Source organism: Halichoerus grypus, chromosome 2, assembly GCF_964656455.1.
Source record: "Halichoerus grypus chromosome 2, mHalGry1.hap1.1, whole genome shotgun sequence".
In the NCBI taxonomy this organism is placed as follows: domain Eukaryota; kingdom Metazoa; phylum Chordata; class Mammalia; order Carnivora; family Phocidae; genus Halichoerus; species Halichoerus grypus.
The window spans coordinates 178,890,292-178,917,408 of NC_135713.1; the positions used below are offsets into that span (position 1 = coordinate 178,890,292).

The 27,117-nt window shown below is 41.1% G+C and overlaps 1 protein-coding gene across 1 annotated transcript in view; it reads right to left on the minus strand.

Annotated features, from left to right (window-relative positions):
* ANKFN1 (ankyrin repeat and fibronectin type III domain containing 1) overlaps nucleotides 1-27,117 on the minus strand; it is a 311,761-nt gene that overhangs the window by 106,566 nt on the left and 178,078 nt on the right. Inside the window, exons 6-7 of the mRNA XM_036106172.2 lie at nucleotides 21,286-21,480; nucleotides 19,404-19,517 (exon numbers count right to left, since the gene is read on the minus strand). Of these exons, the coding sequence (XP_035962065.1) occupies nucleotides 19,404-19,517; nucleotides 21,286-21,480 (309 nt within the window). The remainder of the gene's footprint in view (nucleotides 1-19,403; nucleotides 19,518-21,285; nucleotides 21,481-27,117) is intronic.

Here is a 27,117-nt window from a genome sequence, read left to right on the forward strand (position 1 = left end):
AGCATTAAATGAGATAACGCATACAACACATACAGTAGCTTGGCCATGTAAGAGCTCAGTAAATATTTCCGACGGTTATTCTGCTACACTTTTTAAAAAAATTTTTTATTGTTATGTTAATCACCATACATTACATCATTAGTTTTTGATGTAGTGTTCCATGATTCATTGTTTGTGCATAACACCCAGTGCTCCATGCAGAATGTGCCCTCTTTAATACCCATCACCAGGCTAACCCATCCTCCTACCCCCCTCCCCTCTAGAACCCTCAGTTTGTTTTTCAGAGTCCATCATCTCTCATGGTTCGTCTCCCCCTCCGATTCCCCCCCTTCATTCTTCCCCTCCTGCTATCTTCTTCTTTTTTTTTTTTTCTTAACATATATTGCATTATTTGTTTCAGAGGTACAGATCTGTGATTCAACAGTCTTGCACAATTCACAGCGCTCACCATAGCACATACCCTCCCCAATGTCTATCACCCAGCCACCCCATCCCTCCCACCCCACCCCCCACTCCAGCAACCCTCAGTTTGTTTCCTGAGATTAAGAATTCCTCATATCAGTGAGGTCATATGATACATGTCTTTCTCTGATTGACTTATTTCGCTCAGCTTAACACCCTCCAGTTCCATCCACGTCGTTGCAAATGGCAAGATCTCATTCCTTTTGATGGCTGCATAATATTCCATTGTATATATATACCACATCTTCTTTATCCATTCATCTGTTGATGGACATCTTGGCTCTTTCCACAGTTTGGCTATTGTGGACATTTATTCTGCTACACTCTACTACGTTTCTCACAGAAACCAATCTAAGAACAGCACTTTGTTTAAAATGCCATGTTTGGTAGACTGTTTTTTACCAGATACAAATTCTCTTTACCCTAACAGAATAATTAAACCTGTTCCACATTTCATGCCCATGACTAGGTTTGAAGGCAGATACTTTTAGACACTTCTAACCCATCAAATGTTTATTTTTGGAAGCCCTGAGCTAGGGAATCTTCCACATTTCCTCCCCCTTTTTGCCCTTGCCATGTTTATTTGGTCTTATGCCAGAAACTTCTTGGGGGTAATTCAAATTAGCATCCATTACAGATCAACCTAGAAAAGGTTGGTTATTTATTGTCAGGCGGATACATGAACCTTGGCAGTTTCAGAAACCAGAGCTAAAGTGATTTTATAAAGTTCTAGTTAAATCAACACGGGGATGTGCTAGTCTCATGATGACTTTCATGAACTTACCTCTGAAATGCTAAGTATTTTCTCACTCAGAACCTCATTCTAACTCTATAACTTATACTAAAGATCACACTGTACCTGCTCTTAGCCTTGTTAAGTCTTACAAAAGCCCTTGGCCAAAAGCAATAAAATTTGACCTGACCTAATCCTAGAGTCGCAATGGATAATGTGTGTATTTTTCATTCAATAATTTAATGTGGAAATTAACTGCATGTGTCACATATTCCCCATCTTAAAGAGAGAGCTTTTCTGGTTCTAATGTTACACAAAAATTAAATATGTAAACACTCTTGTCATATAAGACTCCTCACTTTCCTGATAGCTTAAATAAGCACTACAAAAGACTCCTTTGGAGAAATTTGTTATTTCATAGAATTTGGGAGCCTGCTGCATGAAATTCACCCACTATGGTCACAGAAATAATGGCAAAAGATATTTTTTTCTGGCTCCGCTTTGGCTTACTGCATTATTCTCTGTTTGTCAATACAGGAAAAACACTGTGGACCTTGACAGAAAAATTTTGTTCCCTTTCTCTCTGAGGTGTACTCTTGAGCTTTTCTACCCCCACACATGGGATACAGAATGTCTCTCGACCTGGCCTGTGTCTGTAAGTCCATTCCTAGGCCGCTTCTGTCTGACAGGTCTTTCCTTTGCTTGTTCTTCTCTTGACCCACTCTGTTTCCCCCTGTATGCCATGTAATTTATTTTTTTTCTTTTGGTTCTTTTATTAAATTTAATGTTTTGAATAGGTCCACATGGTTCAAAATCAAAAGGTATAGTTGGTAATACAGCAATAAGTCGCCTTCAGCCCCCGCTACCATCTTCCAGTTCCCAGATTTGCTCTCCCCCCGCCCCCCCTCACCGCAGGCATCCACTGTTCTTGGTGTCTTATGTATCTTTCCAGGTTTCTTTATTCACACGCAACCGAATATGAATATAGACCCCCCCACACACCATTTTATGTAACAGGAGTCATATTATATGTACTCTTCCAAACTTTTTTTTTAGAACTTAATTTATCTTGGAGATCTTTCCATATAAATAAATAATGAATTCCACATTCTGTCCTATAGCTTCTGTATATGGATGCGTGTGACAATTTAACTAGTCCTCTATTGATAGATTTTCTGTATTTTACTCTTATAAACTGCATGTGATGCAATTTACTCTTACAAACAATGCTGATATAAATAACCTTGTGCATATTTCATTTTATAAACCCCTAAGCATAACTGTATGATAAATACTCCTAATAAGGATGGCTGGGTCAAAGGTAGTTTGCATTTGTGATTTTGATAGATATTGCCAAACTGCTCTCCATAAGGGTCCTAAAAATGTATTCTATCAGCATTCTATGAAAGTGACAGTTTTCTCGACTTGAATCCACAGTGTGTGTATTAAAACTTTTGAATTTTTGCCCTTCTGAAAGGTGAAAATAGATGCCTCAGGTTCGTTTTAAATTGGACACAGCGAGAGAGGGAACACAAGCAGGGGGAGCGGGAGAGGGAGAAGCAGGCTTCCCACTGAGCAGGGAGCCCGATGCGGGGCTCGATCCCAGGACCCTGGGATCAGCCCTGAGCCGAAGGCAGACGCTTAACTGACTGAGCCGCCCAGGCGCCCCTGAACTTCTTTTTATATGGTTAGGAGGCATCTGTGTTTCCTTCTCTATGAACTATCCTTCCCTCATTTTTTTTCTTATATATTTCAAAAGCTATTTATATATTAGAAAGATGAGTCTATGCCTATTGTATAAAATGGTGTCTTTTTTATGTTGCTTATAGTTGTTTCTGCTGAAGATAGTTTTTTCAAATGAGGTTGAATTTACTCTAGACCTTGAATCATAATGATGAAGGCCTTTCCTACTCTAGTTTTAAAGGATTTCTCCCACTTTTTTTCAGAACTTTATCATTTCATTTTATTTTTACATTGAAATCTCTGATCCCTTTATAATTTATGCTACAATAAACCATGACACATGAATCCAATTACATTTTCTTTTTCTGTCCAGTAGTCTTATTGAATTTTACATCTTTCCCCTACTTATGTGTGATATTACTTTTACCTTATATCTATCTTATATCTAAATTCCTGCATATAGAGCTACTTATGGTAGAAGCTTCCCTTCTAATCCATTGGCTTATCATGTACTAGGATGGCACTGTTGAGTTATTTTGGCTTTATAATGTGTTAGAATCATGACCTTTATGGTGACCTAATAGTAATGATGATAGCATCATCTTAAATATATATATAGAGAGAGCACACTGTAATTTACAAGGCACTTTCACTTACACTACCTCATTTGTTTTGATCCTTATGACATCACATGGGGCAGCTGAGACTAGTACTTCTGTCCTCATTTCATACGTGGAGAAACTGAAGCCCAGAAGAGATGGTTTGCCCAAGATCACCAACAAAACTAGTAGGTGGCAGAGTGATGACTTGCCTCTTCTGTCTTTGCCAATCCATGGTTCCACTTCTCAGAATATCTAAGATATTCTCTGAGTATCTCTCCCCCAGAGAGCTCGTTCGTTCCCAGAGATTCTCTCTGTGTTACTGAGCTCTAAGTCCTATGCAGGACCTTCAGCTTCATCTAACTTTCTTTGGATTGAGGAAGAGACAAAATCATGAAATCACAGAATGCTAGAGCAGAAGGAGAGCTGAGAGATCATAGACTAACCTAGTCATTTTATGAAAGAAAAAAAAGTAAAAAAAGGAAACTGAAGCTCAGAGAAGTTATGACCTTTGTGCCCAAGATCATACAGTTTCTAAGAAGTCAGGGCTAAGCCAGAACTCAAAGATAGTTCTTTTCACATGGTTTAATAATGAAGAGGGAGGAAGGAAATGTATGTACTTTTCAAACTAATCATCTCCATATTTATTAAGTTTATTATTAGGTACCTTCAGGGCCAGAAATGAGAGGTATGAATGAATGAATGATCATGTACCATGTGCCAGGCATTGTGCTAGTCATTGGGTTTATGATGGTGAACCAAATAGGCATGGTCCCTGCCTTCATGAAGAATAGTCTAGAAAAGAAACATATAAAGCAAATAATATATGGATAAAAATGTAATTACAAATTGGGAAAAAGACTATAAGGGAAACTTACACGGTGCTCTGAAAGAATACAACAGGAAGACCTAATTATTTAGACTTCAGAGTCTGGGAAACCTTGCACTACTCTCCCTACCCCAACTCCAGCCTGCCATGTGGTCCCTGTAGCATCTCGAAGATGTGTGAAAATCACTGATCCTGTCCTAGTCCCTCATTTGTTCAGAGGACAGAACTGAGGTTCACAGAGGAGATGTGACTTACCCAAAAAGGTCACCTAGCTAGTTAGAGCAGAGCCAGAGGACAAAGACCTCCTGACTTTCTGTCTAGGGCTCCTTCCACTGTATAAAAGCCCTCTGAATGCAGACCCATGCTCTGCTACCAGAGTTTGCAGTGATACGACTCTTCACAAGTCACAGGCTCCCAGAAGACTGGAGCTTTGACTTAGTTTATACCATGCTATCATCAGCACCCTGCACGGAGCAGACAAATCAAGATTTTGACAAACATTTGCCAATGAATCTAGGTATTTTCTAGAAAATAGTTTCTCTTATTTTCCTTGAGTGGTTCATCAGTTATTGTACTGAAGAAATGAGCTGAACTGCCCTAAACTGAGTACACATTTTTTAGAATTTAGAGTACTTTGTAGGATAGCCTAAATCCTTTTTTTGTCAATGGGCAACTTTTCTTTGGAGGTGAAAAGTTTGACCTAAGTTCTCTTGATAAATTGTTTCTTTCCACCAGTGTGTCATCCTTAACACACACCTCATTAGCAGTAGACGTGGTTGGCCCAGGTCAGAAATGGCGGCGCCCGTGGTGGGGAGGGCTCAGCCTGCACGTGGAAGGCCCTCACCTACTTTGTAGCGCTCCCCTGTGTGGGTGTGAGCGTCCTGAATGTCCTCCTGAAGTCACATCACAGACCGCACGAGAGATCCAAGAGACCCGAGTTTGTCACCTACCCCCATCTCCACATCAGGTCCACGCCCTTTCCCTGGGGAGATGGGAATCATACTCTCTTCCATAACTCTCACTGAACCCACTTCCAACCAGCTATGAAGATGAATAAAGAGAACCTGGACCACTACTCAGTGGGGACCACAGCACTGGTTTGGACCATGACTCTGCACACGGACCAGAAGAGAATATGGGACCTTAAGCTCACCTTCCTTACTTGTATCAAAAGATGACCAGTATACTGACCTTCCATCCCTTTGCTTATGACAAGAGATGGCTTAAATAACTTAGATTGGTCCATGAAAAAAAAAGAAGTAGAAGTGGTTGATTAGAATAGAAGAGATAGAACCCCATGTATCTGGATTTGGTTACTGTGTATGCAGTACTTCCTGGGTGTTACAAGCTCACAGCTCATGGACGTTTCCCCATTTAAAACCCAGGGCAGTGGGATTAGGTAGGGGTGATGGGTCTTCAGCTTGCTTGAATGCCATTTAGGATACCTCGACTCCTTGACTTATTATGCTTCCCCTCACTTAATTTTCTTTTTCTTTTTTGGGGGGATGAGTGGAGTGATAGAATTGGAGAATTTTGATACTACTTTCCATGTCCACATTTAGCTATTTACAACTATGTGACTTAAAATGATAGAACAGTCAAGACTGGTTTTACAATGGGGGAAAACTGAGTAGAATCCTCCTTTAAAGAAGCATTCTAGAATGCAGGAAATGCTCTAAATACAGAGATGTTCATGGCAGGAGCATTTTTTTTTTTTAATTTTTTATTGTTATGTTAATCCCCATACATCATTAGTTTTAGATGTAGTGTTCCATGATTCATTGTTTGTGCATAACACCCAGTGCTCCATGCAGAACGTGCCCTCTTTAATACCCATCACCAGGCTAACCCATCCTCCCCCGCTCCCCTCTAGAACCCTCAGTTTGTTTTTCAGAGTCCATCGTCTCTCATGGTTCGTCTACCCCTCCGATTTACCCCCCTTCATTCTTCCCCTCCTGCTATCTTTTTTTTTTTCTTAACATATATTGCATTATTTGTTTCATAGGTACAGATCTGAGATTCAACAGTCTTGCACAATTCACAGCGCTTACCAGAGCACATACCCTCCCCAGTGTCTATCACCCAGTCAGCCCATCCCTCCCACCCCACCCCCCACTCCAGCAACCCTCAGTTTGTTTCCTGAGATTAAGAATTCCTCATATCAGTGAGGTCATATGATACATGTCTTTCTCTGATTGACTTATTTCGCTCAGCATAACACCCTCCAGTTCCATCCACGTCGTTGCAAATGGCAAGATCTCATTCCTTTTGATGGCTGCATAATATTCCATTGTATATATATACCACATCTTCTTTATCCATTCATCTGTCGATGGACATCTTGGCTCTTTCCACAGTTTGGCTATTGTGGACATTGCTGCTATAAACATCGGGGTGCATGTACCCTTTCTGATCCCTACTTTTGTATCTTTGGGGTAAATACCCAGTAGTGCAATTGCTGGATCGTATGGTAGCTGTATTTTCAACTTTTTGAGGAACCTCCATACTGTTTTCCAGAGTGGCTGCACCAGCTTGCATTCCCACCAACAGTGTAGGAGGGTTCCCCTTTCTGGCAGGAGCATTTCTAACAGTGAAACAATTGGGAGCAACTTAAACAGCCAACGATCAAAAAAGAATAAAATGCATACTGATGTCTTCCATGCAATATGAGTGGACTGAAGCAATGCTTCAAAGTAAAGGTCATAACATGGGGATGTGAAGTGGAAGAGAAGGCAGGAGTGGGGGCTCTGGGCTGATGACTAAAGTTAAATTGGACTCTTGCATGGCTGTAGGACCTCAGCAAGTTCCTCTGTTTGCCTTATGTCCCTCAGTCGTGAGGAGGGGATAAATTATACCTATTCTGTAGGGCTGTGTGAGGTTTAGAAGAAGCAATGCTTGTAAAGCCTTGACCCAATGCCTGGCATGGGGTATGGGCTTGACAGATGTTCACCATTATTATTAAATATATGGTCTCAACTTATGATGGGGTCAAAAAATACCAAAAGTTCCTTCAAAGACTAGATTTCTTTGGGCTATAGGATTGAGGGTGAGTGATTTATTTCTTCATTTATAAATTCTGTCCTTTGCAATATTCTGTAATTATTATACTGGTCTTTTCTTTTGTCCCCCACCCGCTTTTCACCAGAAAAAAACTGACCCTTACTGACCTGCTCTGTGTCTCCAGGAGGCTGATCCCTATGGACTGCGTCACCCAGGGCCCCTTGCCCTCGGGCTTCTAGGTGGGTTCAGCCGGTGCCTGGGTCTGGCAATGGGTGTGTCCTTTCACACAGCCACTCCTGACTGGTGCCCCCACCCAGCTTCTACCCCTCTCCCTTCAAGTGTAGGGGTGATAAGAGCTTCCCATTGTAGCTGGTCCTGGGGGCCTTGCTATCCCTTGTCCATTCATGAACCCTGCTCACCTCTCTGTAAATAATCCCTTCATTAAAATTTCTTCAAAATTCGAGCTGAGTATGCTTCTGTTTCTGCTGGGACTCTAGCTGATATAAGGAGCATACATTATTTTTATAATTGGGAAAATTTTATTTAAGAAGCACAAAGGACCACCCCTGCCTCCCACCTCCCAAAAGGGAGCACTCCTCACAGAGTGGAGAGGCCCCTCAGCTTCCAGACTTGAGGGTGATTATTTTTGTTTCATTTTTGAGCCTTCACATGAAATTAGGCTTTAGGCTAGAACACCTATTTCTTAGAAAAACACACTTTCTCCTGGAGAGAAATTCTAGAAAGCAGTCGCGGGCTATTGACAAACTATAATGCTGCAAAGGGATCTGGCCAAAAAGGAATCAAGAGGAAAATCTCCAAGGGGAGAAGGTGGCCCGGAAGTGGCTCATCGCCTGCCGTGCCAGCTGTGTGCCCAGCTGGACAGTCGTGGACAGATTTGTGCCTTGAGTGGAGACCTGCCTCTGTCTGTGGCCACTGGAAACTCACCAGCCCCTGTGGCGTCTGGGCTCAGCAACTGCCAGGCTCCCAGGGGGTAAGTGATACAGTTTGTTCAGTCCGGGGGTGGGGATGGCGGTGCGAGGTGGTGATGGGGCTGGGGGGGGGAGGGGGCTTGGCATGTCACCATGCGCTGCTTTGCTCTTAAATCTCGATTGGCAGGCTGACTTTCCCCCGGAGGAAGTGTGGGGAGGAATCTCACAGTTGCATGGCAATAAAGAGCTGCCTGGTGGGCCTCCCTCTCCGCCAAGAGGCTTTGTGGCTCCAAAGTTCTGGAGCGCTATGTGAGGGGGAGGAGGAGAAATAAGCCACTCTACTCAGTACTCATGTGATCACCTTTGCAGAAACTTTCCAGTGGCAAGTGTGTTGAAGACAGCGAGCTCAGGGGAGCCGGCCCAGTACAGAAGGATGAAACTGAAGGTGGGCGTCAGGGGTGGGTCCAAGAAGAGAACTGTGGATGACTTATAAAGGAAAGGGATGGGAGGTGAGGCTCAGTAAAAGACAGTGTTGGACAAAGTCAGTTAAAAACTCCAGCCTCAATACTCTGGACCTGATTCTCTTTATACTATGAAATGAATTCTTATGTTGGTGAGCCTTCTTTTCCCCACTAACCTCTAAGCCCCATAAATAGGTGGACTATGTTTATCGTGTTCATTGTGACTCAAAATGAATTCACTGAATACTTAACTATATATATATTATATGTATGTATATATACATATACATACACACACATACATATATATGTATACACATGTATATATGTATATGCTAAGCCCTGTGCCAAGTTCTAGGAATACAGAGATGAACAAAACATCCCTGCTCACAGGAGGTTTACAGACTGATGGGAGGGACCCACATTAAAAATATGACCACATATTTACCGCCTAGCCACACATTAGAATGACCTAGCAGCTCTTGAAAAGTATCTATGCTTGGGTCCCTATCCTGCAAAGACTCAGATTTGACTGGTCTTGGAAGGGGCCCTGGCATGGATCCTAAGGTGATGCTAATGGTCAGCTTCATTTGAGAATTCTAAATATGCTCTAAATATGCTCATGGTTCCATGAAACATTATTCCCATGAAACATCCAATGACGGTCAGGTGAAGTTTGGAAAATAATGTACTAGATATATTAGAAACTCTAAAAAGTTATATAATAAAGAAACTTTACAGACTCTAGAAGTTCTATAATAAAGAAATATATTTAAACTAAAAAATATACCAAAAAAATAGATGTTTGTATAATTTGTGAACATTATTTGGAAAGGCATGGTAGAACTTATTAGGCATGATTTATATTAAATATTTAGAAATGCTCTCTGAAGAAATGCCTTTATAATAGAGACCTGAACAATCAATGATACAAGGTCAGGGAATGGGAGGGGCAGTGTTCTAGGAAGAGGGATTGCCATGTGCAAATGTTCTGTGGTGGGGTAAATGCTTTTAGAACAGAAAGGTGGTCAATGCTACTGCAATACAGAAGGTGAGGGGAAAAAAAAGACCAAGATTTCCGCCTTCAAGGAACTCATACCTTAGGGAAAAACTCACATATTCCAAAAACTCCAATTACTCTATGATCTATGATTTTCCAAATATAACAGAAGAAGAAGAAATCACTGTCAGGAATAATCCTTCACCAGCTGATATAAAAACCCAGTTTCATGTTTGTCCCTAGGTAACTTACATAATATTTTGAAACAGCAGAAATGCTTTCATAAGTATGTTGGCTTAGGGTAATATTAGTATTAGGTCATGTTTACTGAGCATTCAGGCTGGGTTAAGAGGGAGGAGTGATCTGGAGATTGAATCAAGATGCCAAACTGACACACATGCCTGCCTACCCTACCATTTTTCTCTCCAAATCCTTTAAAAGAAAAACAAGGTACAGTGTTTAAAAATATATCCATTAGCTAGAAAATAAAAAGTGAGCCATATATACCCGTTTTGCTCCTCATTTCCTCCTTAATCCCTAGCAGCCACTAATCTGTTCTATATTTTTATAATTTTGTTATTTCAAGAGTGTTATATAAATGGAACAATATGCTATGTAGCCTTTATGGATTGGCATTTTCACTCAGCATAATTCTAGAGAGATTCATCCAGGCTGTTGTGTATATTGATAATGTGTTCCTCTTCATTGCTAAGTATTATTCCATGGTATGAATCTATCATGATTGGTTTAGCCATTCACCAAATTGGAGGTCACCTGATTTGTTTCCAGTTTTTGGTTATTACAGATAAAGCTGCTATAAACAGTGAACAGGTTTTTATATGAACATACGTTTTCATTTTTCTGGGATAAATGCCTACTAGTTGGTAGGATGTATGGTACTTGTATGGGTTCTTTTTTTAAAGAAATTGCTAAACTGTTTTTCGGAGTGCCTGTATCATTTTACATTCCCACCAGCAATGTTTGAGCAGTCCAATGTCTCTGCATCCTTGCCATTTGGTATTGTAAATATTTTCAAATTTTTTGCTACTCTGATAGGCATGTAGCAAAATTTCATTTCGTGTGTGTGTGTGTTTTAAAGATTTATTTATTTATTTTAGAGAGAGAGAGGGAGAGAGGAGAGAGCATGTGTGAGAGAGTGGGGAGGGGCAGAGGGAGAGGGAGAGACAGAATCTCAAGCAGACTCCCCTTTGAGCAAGGAGCCCGACTCAGGGCTCCATCCCACAACCTGAGCCAAAACCAAGAGTCAGAGGCTTAACTGACTGAGCCACCCAGGTGTCCCTTTCATGTGGTCTTAATTTGCATTTCCTTAATGCAAACCCAATGAGTTATTATTATATAGTGGAACGTGAATAGCTAGTAGTTGAGGAGGGAAAATAGGTACTACTCTGAAAGGATTATTTGAAACAAATTTTGAATATGATAATGGCAAGTAGGGTAGGAAAGAGAAAAGAGGCAATTAGAGATTTGAGGAAAATATATAGGTAAGGAAATATAATCACAGTACACTGTTTGACATTGCAATGTCAAAACTTACACACTCAGTGTAGGCCACACATAGTGACTTCCTCCCAAAGAATACAGGATGGAGGGGGCTGAAGCATAAATTCACAGTGGAGAAGCCAGACAGACACCACCTCAGCCAGGTGGACAAGGTCAGCATCGACAGTGATGAGTCATATTGGGAGCATGTACTCTTGATATGATGGGATGAAAATGGCTAAAACTGCCTCTGTGGTCTTCTGCCACCAAACCCATATCCCCAGTCTAATCATGAAGAAGAGTATCAGTCACATCCAAAAGAGGGACACTCTATGAAAGAGCTGCACAGTCTTCCTCAAAATTGTCAAGGTCATCAAAAAAAAAGGAAAGTCTGAGAAGCTGTCAGCCAGAAGAGCTCAAGGAGATACGGTAACTAAACGTCACATGGGGTCTCGGATGGGGTCCTGGGACAAAAACAGACATCAGGGTCACTTGGGGGGCTCAGTCGGTTGAACAGCCAACTCTTGATCTGGGCTCAGGTCATGATCTCAGGGGCCCCATGAAACTGAGCCCCAAGCTGGGCTCCGTGGTCAGTGCGTAGAGTCTGCATCGGATTCTCTCTTTTCCTCTCCCTCTGCCCCTCCTCCCGCTCAGATGCTCTCTCTCTCGTTCTCTCTTTCTCTCAAATAAATAAAATCGTAAAAAAAAGAGAAAGACATCAGGTGGAAACTAAGGTTATCTGAATAAAGTCAGGATTTTAGTTAAAACAACAACAAGAAGAACCAAAAACGTCCACACTCATAATAGTATAAACATTGTCGACTTAACTAAAAATGGAAATATAATTAAGTGGAGAGAATAAGGAACTGCAGATGAGTGTGGTATTATGAGAGTTAAATTCTTTTCTGTTATAGTTGTAACTGCATACGTAAGACCTGCAATTGTGCATCCAGAAAGCCATAGAAGCACATTAATGAAAGTAGACAGGGAATTATAAGAACTAGAGGAATTAGAACTGGCTGGCTCTGAAGAGAAGGGTGAGAAGAATTTTTTTTTATTATAAGCCTTTTAGCACAAATTTGTTTTTTAATCCCATTCTTAGATAACTTTGGACAAAAATAAAAAATAAAAAGTGTTATATGAAAAGAGACAAACTTGCAGTTTGAGTAAATCAGTTTAACTATATACTCTTTATAAATGTTTCTCAAACGTCATGGGAAGGATGAAAATAGGAAGACAGAAAGGCAGCAGGCAAATGAAAATCTAGAAAGCACTGTTAATTACAGACAAAATAGAAGCTGAAGCAAAGAGCATTAAGCAAGACAAATAAAGCAGCTTCTCAGAGATCAAAGATCAAAGGGACAAACACTTTAGAAAAAGACAGGGATTTAAACAACACACACATTCACACTTTATACCCAATGGAGTTTACACATTCTTTTCAAACACCAACGATGGTACATATACACTGATTTAGCTACAAATAAGAGTTTTAAAATAGCTCAACAGTGTCCTGAACATATTAAAAAATTTTCTTATTATGATAAAATTAGAAATTAACCTTAAAAATATAGCAAAAAAAATATGGCCACTTAAAAGTTTAAAATGGCTTGCCAAAAAACCCTGCTTAAAGTGGAAATGATAACGTATTTATAAATAAATGATGATTATAGCATCTCACTTTAAACTTTTTGGATATGGACAAAGTAGTGGTCAGGGGAAAATTTATAGCCTTAAATATACGGACTGGGAAACAAGAAAAATAAAGGAACAAGTAAGTTAAGTTGTCAAACTAAAAAACAAAAACAAAAACAAAAAAAACTGGGAAAGAAAGAATAAAGTAAACCAACAGAAAGTAGCAGGAATTGGCAAAGCTAAAGCCAGAAATTAATAAAATAGAAGATAAACAAGAAATAGCTTTCATGAATGAAAAGTTAATTCTTCAAACAAACCAATAAAATAGACAAATGTTGTTCAACAATTCTGAAAGACTTTTGAAATACTAAAGGGACCATGATCACAGTGGAGATTTAAAAATTATGTTCAATGCTATATCATTCATCATAATCCACATGGAACTTCCTTAATTGGTAAAGGTTACCTGCCAGAAGCCTATCCTAGACGTCACACTTAATGGTAAAATATTAGATGCAAGTGGACAAAAGCAGGTAAGAGAGGACACCTACTGTCCCACTTACTATACACAATGTCCTGGGAACTAGAAACCACATTGACTCTAGTTAATGAAGTGAGATCTGAAAAAGAATAAAAAGTACTAGAAAGGAAGGACAAAATGATCCTTACTTAAAGATGATGTGAAAAAAAATCGTAAGATGCAAGACAATCTACTAAAAAAAAAAAAACCCTCACCATTACTAAGAGAGTTCAGCAAAGCAACCAGCTAAAGATTTCTTTTGAACTAGCACTTGCTCTTCTATTGTCCCACAAATAGCCAATTAGAGAATATATCTTGAAAAGAGAATCATTCATAATAGCCATAAAACCTGTTAAATAGACTCCCCCCACCCCATGAAACTTAACAGTAAGTGTAGAAGGCCCATATAAGAAAATTATGAAACTTTCCTGAATACATAAAATTCAACTTGATTAGGAAGACCGGTCTTGGATGGAAAGGCTCTCTCCAAATTAATTTAGGAATATGATGCTACTCCAGTACAATTTTGAAAATTAAACTTGACAAACCAATTCTAAAATTCATTTGGAAGAGAACATGTGTGCAAACAACTGTGACATTTTGAAAAAGATTACCATGGGGAGGGACTTGCCCTACCAGATGTTAAAATATACTATAAAGTTACTATATGGTGTGAAAATTAATAAAAGGGAACACCATTTAAAATGGATTGGGGAGGCCAGAAGGGGGAGCCCTTACACCCTACCACTCATTGTCAATGACCCAACAGGAAGAGATGTACCTTGAAAGTCCATAGTACTTTACCTACTACTTTATTACCCAAGCAGGAAGAAAGGTTTTTCTCTTGCCCCAGCAACAGCATAGCCAGTCAGAGACCTCACAACTCAACCAGTGAAAAACCACTATACTTCAAACTCCTAGTTTACTCCAATAGAGTTTGTTTTTAACAGCCCCACCCAACTGCCCCCTTTCCTCTTTGAAGGGTGTTCTTCTCCTTCGTTCCCTAGACTTGTTGTAGCTTGCTTATCCCGACTTGCAAGAGTTGCAACTCTCTACCGTTGCTAAATAAACCTTTTTTTTTTTTTTTTTCTGGTGAAATGACTGAGGGTTTTTTGTTTGTTTGCTGTTTTTTTGATGGTTTTATTTTTAAGGTTAACAATGGCTATAGACAGGTGAGTGAGACAAAGAATGGGACTGCATAAACTTTTCCATTTCTAGTTAATCCCAGAAGAAAATATTGGCCCAAGTAAAACAGAGACACATACAAGGATTGCAGTATTATATAATAGGAAAAAAAATGGAAACAACCTATGTCTGTCAGTGGAAGAATGATTAGATAAATTATAGCACCTCTAGCTAGGGAATAGGAATACTGTACAGTGATTAAAAAGAATGAAGATCCAAACACACTGACATAGAAAGATATTTGATATATATGATACATTGCTGAATTAAAAATAAATCTAGGGGTGCCTGGGTGGCTCAGTCGGTTAAGTGTCTGCCTTTGGCTTGGGTGGTGATCTCAGGGTCCTGGGATCGAGCTCTGCATGGGGCTGTCCACTCAGTGTGGAGTCTGCTTCTCCCTCTCACTCTCCCTCTGTGCTCTCGCTCTCTTTTTCAAATAAATAAATAAAATCTTAAAATAAATCTAGTTGTAGGATTAGACAGCATGATTATTTTTAGCACACAAACAAACCTGTACATCTGTGCGCTTACACACGTGGGTACGTGCATCAAGGAAGGATTTGTAAGGACATACATGGAACTCATAACAGATTAGTTTTGTGACAGGGATGGGACATTGGGGGAAGGGTAAATCTTTTACTTTGTCTTTTATATAACCTGTACTGTATTGTTTGAGGGTTAAAAACCTTCCTAAATGAAGAAAATGCAAAAAGGCTATTCTTTACAACATACTGTATTGGAGAAGGGTTTTAAGGTGGTTCACAAGATGGTGGAAGAGTCAACTGGCTGGATCCTGACAGCTCAGCAACCAGGGGAGGACTCGAAAACTGGCCTATAAAGCCTGTGACAGCTTAGAAGAAAACACTTGAGTAGTGTTGCCATTCTCTTGCTCTCACTGGACCTGCTGCTTTTCCTCATCATACATTTAGTTGCTGAACTTATTTCCGTATTTTTACTTGCATGCAAAAAATGTGAACCCACTGAGTTTCCTGTCCCTTGGACATAACATCTGCCTCTCCTCATTGCTTCTCATCTGTAAACTTTTGGCCTCAACCCCGCCCGAACAGGCTAACTAAAATGATAAATCCTTTTGTTTTTTGAAATTGAATCACTTCAATCTAGTGATGAGGGTAGCTACCTCATGCTTAGGATCAGACTAATTCTTCAATTAATTAAACATGGAAAAGAATTATAGTCTCTAATGCAATGTACTTTTCTCTAATTACAAAGGTGTAGGAGGGAAAAATAATAGAAGGGGTAAAAATAATATAAATACTAAGCAGTGTGCACCCAAGCCCCACGAAGTCAGGTTTTTCTTAAGTCTTGTGAAAAGATGGCCCAAATGATTAAGTCATGGTCAAGTTCACAGTTATTACAAATTGTCGACCCCGAGGATTTTCATGGACAAATGGTAGACTCTCCCTCCTAGAAGCTGCAGTGCCCCTGGACATCTCTCTGGAATTCTTCGGCCTCCTTTCTTTCTGGGAAAGAAGTTGGAGGTGGTGGTTGGCAGAAGTACCACCTGGTCTTTGCAGGAGCAGATACACTACCAGCCCCTGGCAATCTCTGCAAGGAGAAATGCTTTTCAATTTTTTTTTTTCTTTTAGAGAATGCCATCAAATGAAGAGCAGTTAAGTATTTTGCTATTACAAGCCTTTGTAGGAAGGAATTAGGGTGGTGGCTTCTAATCTGTTAGCGAACAAGGTGAGAAGAGATGGGGAAGGGCACCACCCAAACCAGCATACTGCCCACACCCACTGGGGCAGCTACCGGAGCATCTCTTCACTGGCAAACCCCGAAGGGTGACCATGTCGAGCCCTGCTTTTAAAACAAAGATAGAAAAGAATTCATCCTGTGGATGGAAAACAGATGCTGCACTTCATCCGTTAGAGGATACTTTCTCCTTTCAATTTCCAACCCGGCAAAGAGCAACAAAATCACTTTGAAAATGTTCTCTGCTCTGGGACTGCAGAGAAATGACATATCCTCTGCCGGAGCTGCAGACAGGTTACCCAAGGCGGGGGGTGTGGGGGGGTGCGGAATGAAGTTCTGGCAAGTGTCCAAAGCATCAAAGCATTTGAAACAACTCTAGTTTGGCTCTGTAAGCCATGGAAATTGGTGAGATGGGACCAAAAGACGCCAGCGCTCTTTGAATCCAAGGAAGAAACATCTAGAAACAGTCACTCTCTTAGCCCCATTTTCCTGCATTTAGGGAAGATGCAGGCAGAAAACTCCAGTGGGTCTTACTCAAAACTGTTTCTGGGTTTTAAACTGAAACTGATGCCTTTAATGTCCAAGTTGTGGTGGCAACTGGCCTGGCGCGTGGCCCCTGGGCCTGAAAGAGGGCTTATAAAGAGATGCTCTTAAAAAGATTTCTGGATATCAACAAACTCTTAAAAAAAATCAGAACATGTTGATGAGTTGAGTGTACACACGTGAGGAACGGAAGGATTCAGATTTTCTTTGAAACACAGGCTTTGGTATGAAGGGGGAAGAACATCCAGTTGTCAAACAGGCTTGAGGTTTTATGAACCCAGAAATTCTGGAGAGCAGTTTGAGATGTTTTCCAAACCCTAAATACTGTAGGGTTAAGCCTTTCCTCTAACCAGTTAGATAGCTGACATTTCATTCTGTGGATTTCTCGATTGTTTCTTCTTTTTTAAAGCAAACAAAATAATTAGCCTTGTTTCAGGGTAATTTTGCTAATATTTCCATGATTAAATAATTACTTCAACTCTGAATTAAAAACTGTCCTGCTGTCTCTGGGTACAGTAGGCAGTCAGCTGTTTTAATAACCCCCGAGGGTGGTCACGTTAAGGACTCAATTTATGACCTTATAGATTAACACAAGGAAACCTACTCCATAATGCAACAGACAATTCTATTTATAATGTTTAATTAATCCCCTCCAGTCACTAACAGAACCCACTTGTGGCTTTCGTTTCAACCCCACCCAAATGCAAATCTCCTGAGATGAGACGTGTTAATATGTGAATGCTGATAGAATTTGCTGGCATGATGGTCGAGTATTAAATAGCTGACAGTCTGGATAAATTAGCTCCCGATAGCTCACTAATCAAATGTAAGGAGAAAATGTCGAGTTTGGCAGCACTGATGAAACCCTTCATCACAACCCTGAGCTGGAGAGAGGTAGAGAGAGAGGAAAATGTCCAAGTCTGACACTGCCTGAAAACACTAGCTCTGAATTTCAGGACGTCTTGGCAGAGCAGACAACCAAGAGAAAGTATCAGAACTGTATCGAAGGATGGCTGTGGGAGGCCAACCTGGTGGCTCCATTTGTCTTTTGTCACTAGTACCCTCAGGCTGCCTTCTCTTTGATACAGAAAACCCAAAGTGGTAACCAACTCTAGGCTGCCTTACCTAAGGTGGTACAAACAGAGTGGAGTTACCTGGAAAACTCCAAGCACCTCAGAAAACTACAGGGTGTGGGCAGAGTAATTTTTGCAGACCTAGAAGATTCTCCCGGGGAATAGGCCCTGGGAAGGAGGCAGGAGGCTCATACACTACATGGACATAGGACTTCTGCCTTGTGGGCTGGCATCTTGGAATATATGCATGGAGGACTTTATCAGGTTTTAGGACTGTTCAGGCTACTTCCATATGTCCTCCTGAGTCAGGAAAATTGATTTCGCTCTTTTTTGTCCACCACATTCGAGAATCCACATAATGTGATACTTCTGGCTCTGCTTGGTGTCTTTAGGCAAATTCCTTAACCTCAATGCCTTAGTCCTCTCGTCCGCAAAGTGGAAATCCTCAGAGCGCCCACTTCTAGGGTGGTTGTGAAGATCGCACGGAGTTAGAACAGAGGAGGCTTGACCTGGTGCCCGGCATACGGCAGGCGCTCCGTAGCCTTGGCTGTTCTCAGCACAGCGTCACTCCGCTGTCTGTCTCCTCTGCCGCATCAGGCTGTCATGGTTTCTCCTGGCTAGCTGCCGGACTCACTTCCCTGTTCCTGGCCCACATCTCTTCCGGTACCTCATACACAGTCTTGCCAGCCAAATCTTTCACCGTCTACCTCTGATCCTGTCCTGCCTTATTCAGTGTTCTGCAGAGCTCATCAAACAATGTTGAAACTCCTTAATTTTGAATTCAGGGCTTGGTGGGCCCCTGCTTCCTGCCCTCATTTCTCTCTCTGCTCTTACTGTGCCTTCTCATGAACCCTCACCTCCACCGGAGCCACGGTTCCCTCGCTCTCTTCTGCCTGTCCTAGCGTGTTCTTGCTTCACAGGTATAAACTGTGCCCACCGTTCTCTCCACTTGGACGTTACTTCTCCCCAGCATCTTCTGGTCCAAATCCTAGCCATCCTTGAAAGCCAAGTGCCACCTGCACCTTGGGGCTTTTCTGATCTATCATGTTACCTCCCTCTTTCTTTTCTGACCCCCAATGTCCTTTATCTGTTTTTTTTTTTTTTAAATCCTTAACCCTAGTTACCTGCTATTACAGGTATCAATTCATCTGCCCTGCTACTTAGTATGTGTGATATCCCACTCTCTGAGCTCCTTGGATCGAGGCTGATTCTTCCATGTGCCCTACTTAGTCCTGTCCTCAACCCTATGCTATGCACAAAACAGGCCCTTTCCAACAAAAAGTTGGGAGTTAATAATATTTCGGAGGGGCTTGGAATAATGACAGCCTGGCCCTGTGTTCCATCCTTTCAGTGACTTATTCTCATTAACTTTTGCTCTGTACATGAGTGCCTATGGAAATATTTCAACTCAAAAAGTACATGGGATAGAAAAAATCCTATCAGCAGGAAAAACAAACATACAAAATGCACAGCTGATCCCCAAACAATGGATTGTTTTTTAAGAAGCAGCAATGAAACAAAAACCTGGAGTCTGGTACCTTTGTATCTGGTTACCACCGCTGCGTTGACACTAAGAGGCTCCTGAAAGCTGACGGTGAGCGCGGTGCTGCCGGTCACCATGAGACAGGCGCTGGCTGGCACCTCGGGGGCTCCTGGGACAGAAGGAAAAACGTAAGGATCTTAACATCTCAAATCCTTTTTAGACAATGTTCCTGCCTCTTCAAAGGATACCCTGAAACACACACTATGGAAACATTTGTTTGTAGAGCCTAATAGCTTTTGCTTTTGAACATTTTCATTAGAAGTCTCAATGGTCTTTATTTGTTGCCATCGTGGTCTTATTTGAGCATCAGAACATCTTCTGAAGGGGTAAATAATACCAGTTAAGCCTTCCCAAAGTATCCTGGAAACACAACAGGAGATTGGCCTGGACCAATGGAGAGCAGGCCAGAAAGTGTTAGCTGGAAACGGCTGTTGACAGAGGCTGTTACATTTCATAAAGTACTTCCATGGAAATCATTTCATTGGAGCCTTTTTGCAACCCTGTGGGGTAGAAAAGGCAAGTAGAGCATGTGCCCATTTAGGATGAGGAACCTGCAGTCCAAAGAGGCCACACTACTCGTTCAAGGACACAGCAAAGACACACAGCTAGGACGAAGGCCCGTGGCTTCGGATGCCTGATTCGGGGCTCTTCCCGGGATAGAATGCCGACCTGCCTTCTCTCATGCTGCCTCCTATTAGATCAAGTAACGTTTTCTGAGAGAATTCACGGACCAATGCCATGCCCATTAACCTCGGGTTTTAAAGGACTCCTGATAGTTCTAGGTGTTCCTTAACACCCAAAAGGTGTTTTGTGATTTAGAAAATTACCCCCCAAATGGCAGTAAGTCTAAAACTATGACTGCTTCTAGTAGTAATCTGTCCTAAATGAGGCACAATTGCAAATGCATTTATTAAAACAATTGCCGAATGTCTCTTTTTAAAAAAAAAAAACAACAACCCATGTATCAGCATTGCTGAAGAGATTGTTAATTTTGAAAGCAAACTTTCATTAATGTTGCTTAAGCTGTTTGCTTTAAGAGAAAGGATTAGGCTTAGATTCAATCCTTAGTATACAGAACTGCTTCAGAGAACAAGATTTTCACTGCCTTTGGTCTTTATCTATAGCACAAAGCAGAGGCAGATATTTCCAAACTAATGAACTGATCTGTCCCTTATATTTAAATTCTCAAGTCCAATTTTTTAAAGTGTTGTTTAAATAAGATCTACTTTTGGAACAAGATTTTAATATTTCCCAAGTTTGAAATTGATACTTTTTTATATCAGGGACCTTCCAGTGCTAATGAGCATTATCCAGAAACAAGGCTTTTCTTAAAACTAACAAAAAAGAATTGATGAAGAGAATGGAAGTGCAGACAAAGCATAATTCAGGGGCTGACTGATTATCCTCTGTGGCCTGTATTAACCAAAGGTCGGTTTATATAAGCTCTCTATAAAAAAATGCAGTAGAGTTGAAAACAACTTAAACTTGTGTTGGAGGCAGAAACTGGACAAATAGGCAAACAAATATTTTCCACCTCCCCATCCCAAAATATAGCCACTTAGGGTATCAGACCATCCAGGTTATTAGGCATTAGGGCGTATCGGGTGGAAAGTGCTAGATGAGTGTGACACGGTGGAGAGAGGCCAGCAGCACTGAAGCCTCATGGCTGTGGTCAGAGAACCTATCGGGAGCCAAAAAATCAAGCAAGACAAAAGATCCTTTTACAGCTGCCCAGAGCCCTCACTCCAAATAGGCTGACAACGGCCATCCATGACCCTGGAGCAGAGTTGAAAAAAAAAAATCAGTAAAAGAAGGCCTGGCTGTCTCCAACCAACCTGGCTTCTAGTTACATGCAGAAGTCCTCTGCTTATACTCACTGGCGTGCTCGAAGCCGGTCCTCATGCGTCTGTAGAGTCGACACCTCCACTCCCACGCTTTCAGCTGTTTCTCTTTCTCTGTGTTGTCCAGACCGGGTCCTTCGTTCTCCACCTGGGCAGACAGTTCACTCACCCTCTGCTGGGCTTCCTGCACCAGTGTGGCGAGGTGCATTGCTCGGCTTTCCAGGCTGACAACTGCAGGGAAAGACATGGGTGACTCCTTTCTCTTTCTGGGGAAACGCTGCTTCGTGGGCATGGGAGTTAAGAGTCGACTCTGGGGTTTAAAAAATGCCCGGGGGTAAGTGGGATCTATGTTCCTTATTAACTGACTTATCCTGACAAGGTCTAAGTGGTGACATTGACAACTAGCTTAAATGGTAAGTCCATCAATTTAAGATACTTTTCATTGCTCTGGGGCCCTCTTGTCATATGCACCCCGAATAGCTGCCTAGCACAGTTCATTAGAATTCCACCATCAAGTACCCATGAGGACCACTTCTCACCCAGATTGCACACAGTTGTTTCCATGATCTTTACAAAGACAAACACTTAGGGCCAAAAGCTCTGTAGGGCTAGGAAGGTCGTAGGAAAAGGCATCCATGAGGCAAGCTGCATTCCGTTAAAGTTGTTTGGTCCTTTTTTTTTTTTTTTTTGGTAGAATCTGATTCGAATGTTCTGCTCTTATCACATTCTGCCCAGCTCACAGACATTTCTGTACATATGTCTTAGTGGCGTAATTCTGTTATAATTAACCAATTTATTTATTGCTGACGAAGTGTCCCACTCCCACTGCCACAGTTACGCTAGTGAGTTCTGATGACTGGGTGTGATCAGACTATGATCTATCAATTCCATCTCTGATCGTGATCTCAAGGAAGGAATGAATGGTCTCTGGAGATGCCCATTCTCAACAACAGCAAGTTCAACTACTCCTCTTGCTGACAGAGATTATATAGTTTGATATTTCTGTTTTACTCCATACTTGGCATCTCCACGAAATTCACATTGTGCTGGTTCACCTGACCCCGCCCTTGTGGGAGTGAACGTTCGTGACAGTGACAGAATGCTTCACATTCGTGTGTCAGGTTGGGAAGCTGCTTCTTGGGGTTTCCTCATGGCTCCTGTATATTGGAGGGCTGCCTCGGCGGTCCCTCGGTCACTTGGGAGGAGCCCTCCCTGGTTAGTGGTAAGGGGGCAACAGCCTCAGCACGGGCGTGTGGAAGGGAACCATGCAAAGAACAGCACAGACCAGAATCAAGCTCCGCTGCTCTGTCACCAACGTGTGGTTGACACTCTGTGTGACCAAACCAGTATTCCCCCGGGCGATGGGAAAAAAATCCAAACATTTCATTCTTCTAATTAAGGGGGGAAAATATTATGAAGATAAGTGAAAATTTGTTAGGTGCATTCTGAAATGGAAATTAGGTGGTTATATATTCATATTCTCTGTGTTCATAGGCATGTTTGCATTAATTACAGGAAATGAATACTAATTTATTATTGCCCCTGCTCACCATCAGTCTCAATTTATTTACAGATGAGGTCAATGAAAAATTAGTCAAGTCTTTTTTCTTTCTTTCTCTTTCTTTTTTTCTTTCTTTTTCAAGTTGCTGTTTAGAACACTCAGGACTGTGTTTTGCTGCAGGTTTCTCATGGCTAATGAGTGTTGCTCTAGCAGTCAATCATGTCCTCTGAATACCGTCACACTTTTTTTAAAGCCTCAGTCATGAGCCATGACAGAAAAATAAACAAATAAATATAAAGCTAAAAAACTCTTTCACTGAGCAGCTACACTATGCAGAATCCCCCGGGAAGGCTAAAGGAGGCCAGAATAAATGATAATATAAGTGCTGTGGACGTAGGGAAGCAATGATGGCGTATGAACGTGGAGGCTCTGGAGAAAAAAAATACACATACACAAACGCGGGCGCATACTCCAGTGGAAAAATTGGCAATATTAGTAGCCTCAAGGTGCAATTTCCTGGAGCAGTGAGATTGACAAGTCAGTACTAAATGCTGTTAATTTAACTAACTTCAGATTAATGGTAGAGTCTGCTATGACTGAAGGCCTCAAACACAGTCTCATTATAGCCTTGCTGGGAAGGTCCTAAATATAGGCATTGACAGTTGAAAACAAATTCGTATACATTTGTGTATTTTTAGACATAGGTTAGGCGTCAGGGTTTGTGTCACAGTTCTCAGGTTGATTAATTGACCCAGTAACTGCACCCTCTACCCACGGCCCCCCTCCTTCTCCCACTCCAAATTATAGAGAAAATGGGGGAATTGTCCTTGCTAAGTCATTCAGTGAGCTTTTTATTGTAAGCCTGATGTTTGAATTGCATGCATGCGTCAACACTTGGGTGATAGACATATGATTTATAAAAATAAATTTTTCTAATACTATGAAATCCCCCCTATTAATTTTTATATCCACAACAGTTATTACTGGTGTGAATTCCAGGTGGCATTTCAGATGGACAGCTTCTCCTGAGCTATGCTTGGCTCCCCCTGAAATTTTTCCTGCTTTCCTTAGCACAACGTGCTTTGTTTCTACACTTTCCCTTTCCTCCGAGGCTGGGGCCTTGACACTGTTTGCGTTGTAGTGGTGAAGGGATTCTACATCTTTAAGGTAAAGCATGTTGCCTCTTCAGAGGCTAAGGGGAAACCTATTCAATTTTATAGCCAGGTGAATCTTCCAAGATCATCAAGATCCCTGTGCTTCTCAAACTGGGATGCCTAAACACCAACATAATATGCTGGTGGGAGGGGGGAGGTGCAGTGGGCATCTCTGGAGCCACAGAATGAATATGGGCATCTTCCTGGGGCATCAGTTTCTCCATACAGATTTTGGTGAAAGCATATTATTTAGAAATCAAAACAAACACTTCCGGTGGAGAATGGAAAATTTTCCCCAAAATTGAAAGCTTAAAAAAAAAAAAAAAGAGGAACTTTATAGAAATCTGCCCCCCCCCCACTTTTTTTTCCAGGCTAAGTCCCCAGGTACCCCTGAGAACACACTCACTTGCCTCTGTTGCTAGAGGTAATTCCATGGACAAGTAGAAGAAACACTAACTGGGCCAGTGGTTTCCAACCATTTCACCCAGCAAAACGTTTATTATTTTTTTTCCTATGGATTTTTTAATAGCTTATTAAAACACTCTCTTTTGAAAGATTTTCTTTATCGACTACCAAATCAGCTGACTTATAAAGTAATCATTTTTCTCCCTATTATTAATGACCTATATAACTGCCAAGAGTCGCATCTGTTCAGTATGAGATAATCAACCTAGCAAAGTGGGTTAATATATTTTAAGCAGAAGCAATATGATGATTATATTAGACTGTTTCATTTTATCTTGAGTGATGGTGGGAAGTTTAGGCTTTTTGACACCTTGCACACTATTCTGAGAGCCCCCTTCCTATTTTTGCCACCTCAGAATGAGAACATTTTAACCCCCTTATTTTATTATTATTTTTTTAACTCACCTGTTATAAAGATGAAGAGACCAAGACCCAAGTAGGGGAGATTATTATCCAAGATTTTCTTAAAAACCTTAAAGAACCTAGGGAACTTCCTCTAAACCAAATGGAATGCAAATTAACCCCGTATTTATGTATTGCAATTTTCTAATTGCTCTTGATTTGGCCCGAGGCTGATGAGCTCATTTTGGGTGGCTGGTTGGACAGAGAAACTAGAAGGGCTATGTCTATCATATGATTGGTTCTCCTGCCCATCCACTTCTCTTTCTCTTGGTTCCCTTCCCCTTTTACTTCCACACTCGGGATATTTTCCTCTTGAGTGCAGAATTTCCGATCTGTTTGCAAGGTCTGGTCTTTTCTCTCTTACTGCAGTTGGCTCCTTCTCCAGCCAAGCAACTACCCCTCTGAGCAGCCATGGCCAGCACAATAGAGGGTCTGTGAGTGTGTGGTGAGCCGGCCGGCTGGGGCAAGACCACTCGGCTGCTCCTGAAATAGGCCCCATGCTATTGTGGTGTTTAATTATCAACAGCATTTCTACCACCCAGTGTCTGAGTGGGTATTTGTTCTAAGACCTGCCCAGCTAATTAACTACGAGGTGGGGGCGGGGGTGGGGCGGGAACTTGGTGTTCAAAGAATACAACTACGGTTACTGTTTAAATCCTGAGATAAATAATGATCGGACTGAATGTTTTTTCCTCACCATCAGACTCTAACCTATGGAGCGCCTACTACGTACTATTTCTTAATTTCGCCTTGCCCTGCAACTGGTGAGTTTGGGCCTGGTTGATAAGTGCTTAGAGATTGAAAATGTTGTAACGAGGGTAAAATGTAAACTAATTTTAATTCTTAACTGAAAGTTTTAGGGAATAATTCATTTGATTTGCTTGGAAAAAATGAATATATTTGCCTATTACTAATGATATGGCATTTTGCAACTCAGCAACAACTTTTCTATTGTTACTAGCATTTTTCTTTTCTTTTTTTTTTTAATTTATTGATGAGAAAAGAAGGTACAAGACAATTCTTTAGTCTCAATGTCTGAAGGAGCCTTAGAACCAGCCTTAGATGATTCTTCTTATAACACCCTTGGCCCTATACGATTTCCTCTAGGAGGGGAACTTGCTGCTCACCAAGGCGGCCCTATCCATTCTCACTTTCAGTTTTAATTTAAAAGAGTTTAATTTAATTTAAAAAAGTTCCCTCATCCTGAGCTGAAATCTGCTCTTGTCTTATTTCCAAACTGGAGGTAAAGTGGTAAAAGGGCTTCAGGTTATCAATCTAGATCAAGCACTGCCCGTTACAAATGTGTGATTCTCACCAGTTACGCTGCCATCTTGAACCCAATTGTCTCATCTGAAAAGTAGCACAGTAAGCTGTCTCATAAGCTGCAATAAGTTATTGGTAATCTTTACACAGATGGCTCTCAATAGTGGGGTTTTGTATTATTATTACACTCATTGATCATAGTTTTTAGAGGTACACAAAAATAAATCAAATACTTGTTTTATAAAATAGCTCTATGTCCTTCCATTAAAAAAAACCAAAAACCAAAAAACAAAAAAAACCCTCTTGCCCCCAGGTAAAAATCTTCTGTCCCAACTACCAGTCAGAAATATATACTAAGTGGTGTCAGTTTCAACCCTATCTGTTACTTCAGAGAAGAAAAAAAGGTCACTTAGGTATAAACCTTGAATTGTAAGCCAGTGTCCTCTGGGCAACCAAGAATAGCAGTTAATAAAATTCATCTTTGCTGATCATAAGGGACAACCTTCTAACAGCCTCACAACTGCCTTGTTTTCAGGTAGGAACATCAAAAGAAATACTATAGAGGAGTCCAAAAATTAAATGTTTTTTAATTCAAAAACTCTCATACCAGAAAAGCTCAAAACCTCCGTTTCAATTTACCTGTCCTGCTGAGGTTCTGGAGTCAGAATTCACTCTGGCTCCCTCAGGTCTCAACCTGTTGTCTTAATTTCAGGTTTCCCCAAGGACTTTGAGAATGTGGCTCCAAAAAGTTTTAGAGATTTAGAGATTAAATGTTTCATTTTAATTACTGTGGTGTTTTCTCCTCCTAGAGCTCATTACGCCCTGGACATGGGGCTCTGGAATGTTCTTCCCTGCTACTTTCCAACAGAATGTGGATTCACAAAGTCCATATTATATAGTTTAAGTTGTAATTGTGGTTCTTTAAGAAGCCAGAGCCAATGACACAGAGAGAGACTTCCATCCTAAGTTTCCCAAACTCCAAAGGGCCAATGGACATTTCTAAAACAAGCTTGTATGCAAAACCCTTGAGGAAATTATTTAGAAAATCCAAAGCAGATCACCAAATGATGTCATGGCTTAAGT